We start from the raw sequence: 1,519 nt of genomic DNA on the forward strand, positions 1-1,519 counted from the left end.
GTACCCATATCGGTGCATCCCTAGATGAGACCACCCCGCAGCCAATCAGAGCACAAAGATCCTCACTGGACTAGAATAACTGAAAGCCAAAGTCTCAGAACCATCAGTACACTGGACCAACCTCGGGGGCTACTAAGCCAGAATGAGCTTTCTTTATATACAGAATAGATTAGGTAGCATGGGCCCGCTATTCTTAAAGGAGAACTACGAGGGGGAGGGGCTTTTCACTCACCTCATAGTTCTAGCCGACCTGTGACAATGAGACTGTCACAGGTCGGCTCAGTAGATCGGGAGGTGAGGGAACACATACCGGCGTTCGCTCACCTCTCGATCCTGTCACGGCTCTCTGCCGTGACAGGGGGAGGGGCTGGATTCCCCGCTCCGATCTGCCAACGCTGACTGGCGGAACGGACGGGGGAGGGGGCGGGTACAGCTCTAGATAGGCGGAGCCAGCTGTCACTCACGCAGCTGGGCGGATCCAGACATAATTGTCCCGGCTGCGGCGGTCTCAGTATACCGCGAGCAGCAGCTCCCTATATACTGAGCTTAGGGTGACGGGAGGACGCTAGTTTGTGTCCTCCCGTCACCCTGAGGAGAACTATGGGGGGGAAAAGCCCTGACCTCGTACTTCTCCTTTAATAGACGGAAGCCACCTACAAAGGTAAGCGAACGCAATGTCGATAGGCAGGTGTATACGAAAATCCGACGCGTTTCGACGTCTTCACCTCCTTCATCAGGGGCTGTCAACGGTGACAACATTGCAAATAATCCAAGTGAACAATATACTATAAATACCGATAACAAAGAAGATTTGTGAACGTGTGAATGTCATAGTGTTCGCGGTACATAAAAAGAGACTTTGCGACCGAATCTAAACGCGTCAGCTATGTAATATAAGAGGAGACGACACTTAACTGGACACGCCTTCCACTTCTGAGGTCACCGCGGGAGAGCTCAGGGCCACGGAGAGCAGCAGGAGCACCAGACCGGACTTCATGTTCTCCTGGTGAGGAAAACAAACGACACATCTGTGTTATATCTCAGCAGACACAAACCAGGGGAGGGAATAGCATTGGGCTTTATACAAAACACAAAATGGTTACAATGTTTCAAATATATACATTGTCACATTTCCCAACATCCTGTATGGCTGTGGTGGCCGACGCATGTAAAGGGTATTGAATGAGGCCCCTGACTGCAGACATGCTACAGGAGATGGTCAGAGACTGCAGACATGCTACAGGAGATGGTCAGAGACTGCAGACATGCTACAGGAGATGGTCAGAGACTGCAGATATGGTACAGGAGATGGTCAGAGACTGCAGACATGCTACAGGAGATGGTCAGAGACTGCAGACATACTACAGGAGATGGTCTCCCAATCCACATGTCTGCTACCAATGGAAACCCAACTTCCAGTTCACTGAAGCCGAAGTGAGTTCCCTTTATTATCTGCGTTTCCATTTATAAAGCATCGTACAATTCCATCTTCCTGGGCCCTTCAATAAGCTGGGGACTC

The 1,519-nt window shown here is 50.6% G+C and overlaps 1 protein-coding gene across 1 annotated transcript in view; it reads right to left on the minus strand.

Moving 5' to 3' along the window:
* BCAN (brevican) overlaps positions 1–1,000 on the minus strand; it is a 26,208-nt gene extending 25,208 nt beyond the window's left edge. The window contains exon 1 of the mRNA XM_018573928.1: positions 916–1,000. Within this exon, the coding sequence (XP_018429430.1) occupies positions 916–997 (82 nt within the window). The 5' untranslated portion in view covers positions 998–1,000. The remainder of the gene's footprint in view (positions 1–915) is intronic.
* Positions 1,001–1,519: the final 519 nt, after the last annotated feature.

Source organism: Nanorana parkeri, unplaced genomic scaffold, assembly GCF_000935625.1.
Source record: "Nanorana parkeri isolate BGI_ZX_2015 unplaced genomic scaffold, ASM93562v1 scaffold2621, whole genome shotgun sequence".
Taxonomy (NCBI): domain Eukaryota; kingdom Metazoa; phylum Chordata; class Amphibia; order Anura; family Dicroglossidae; genus Nanorana; species Nanorana parkeri.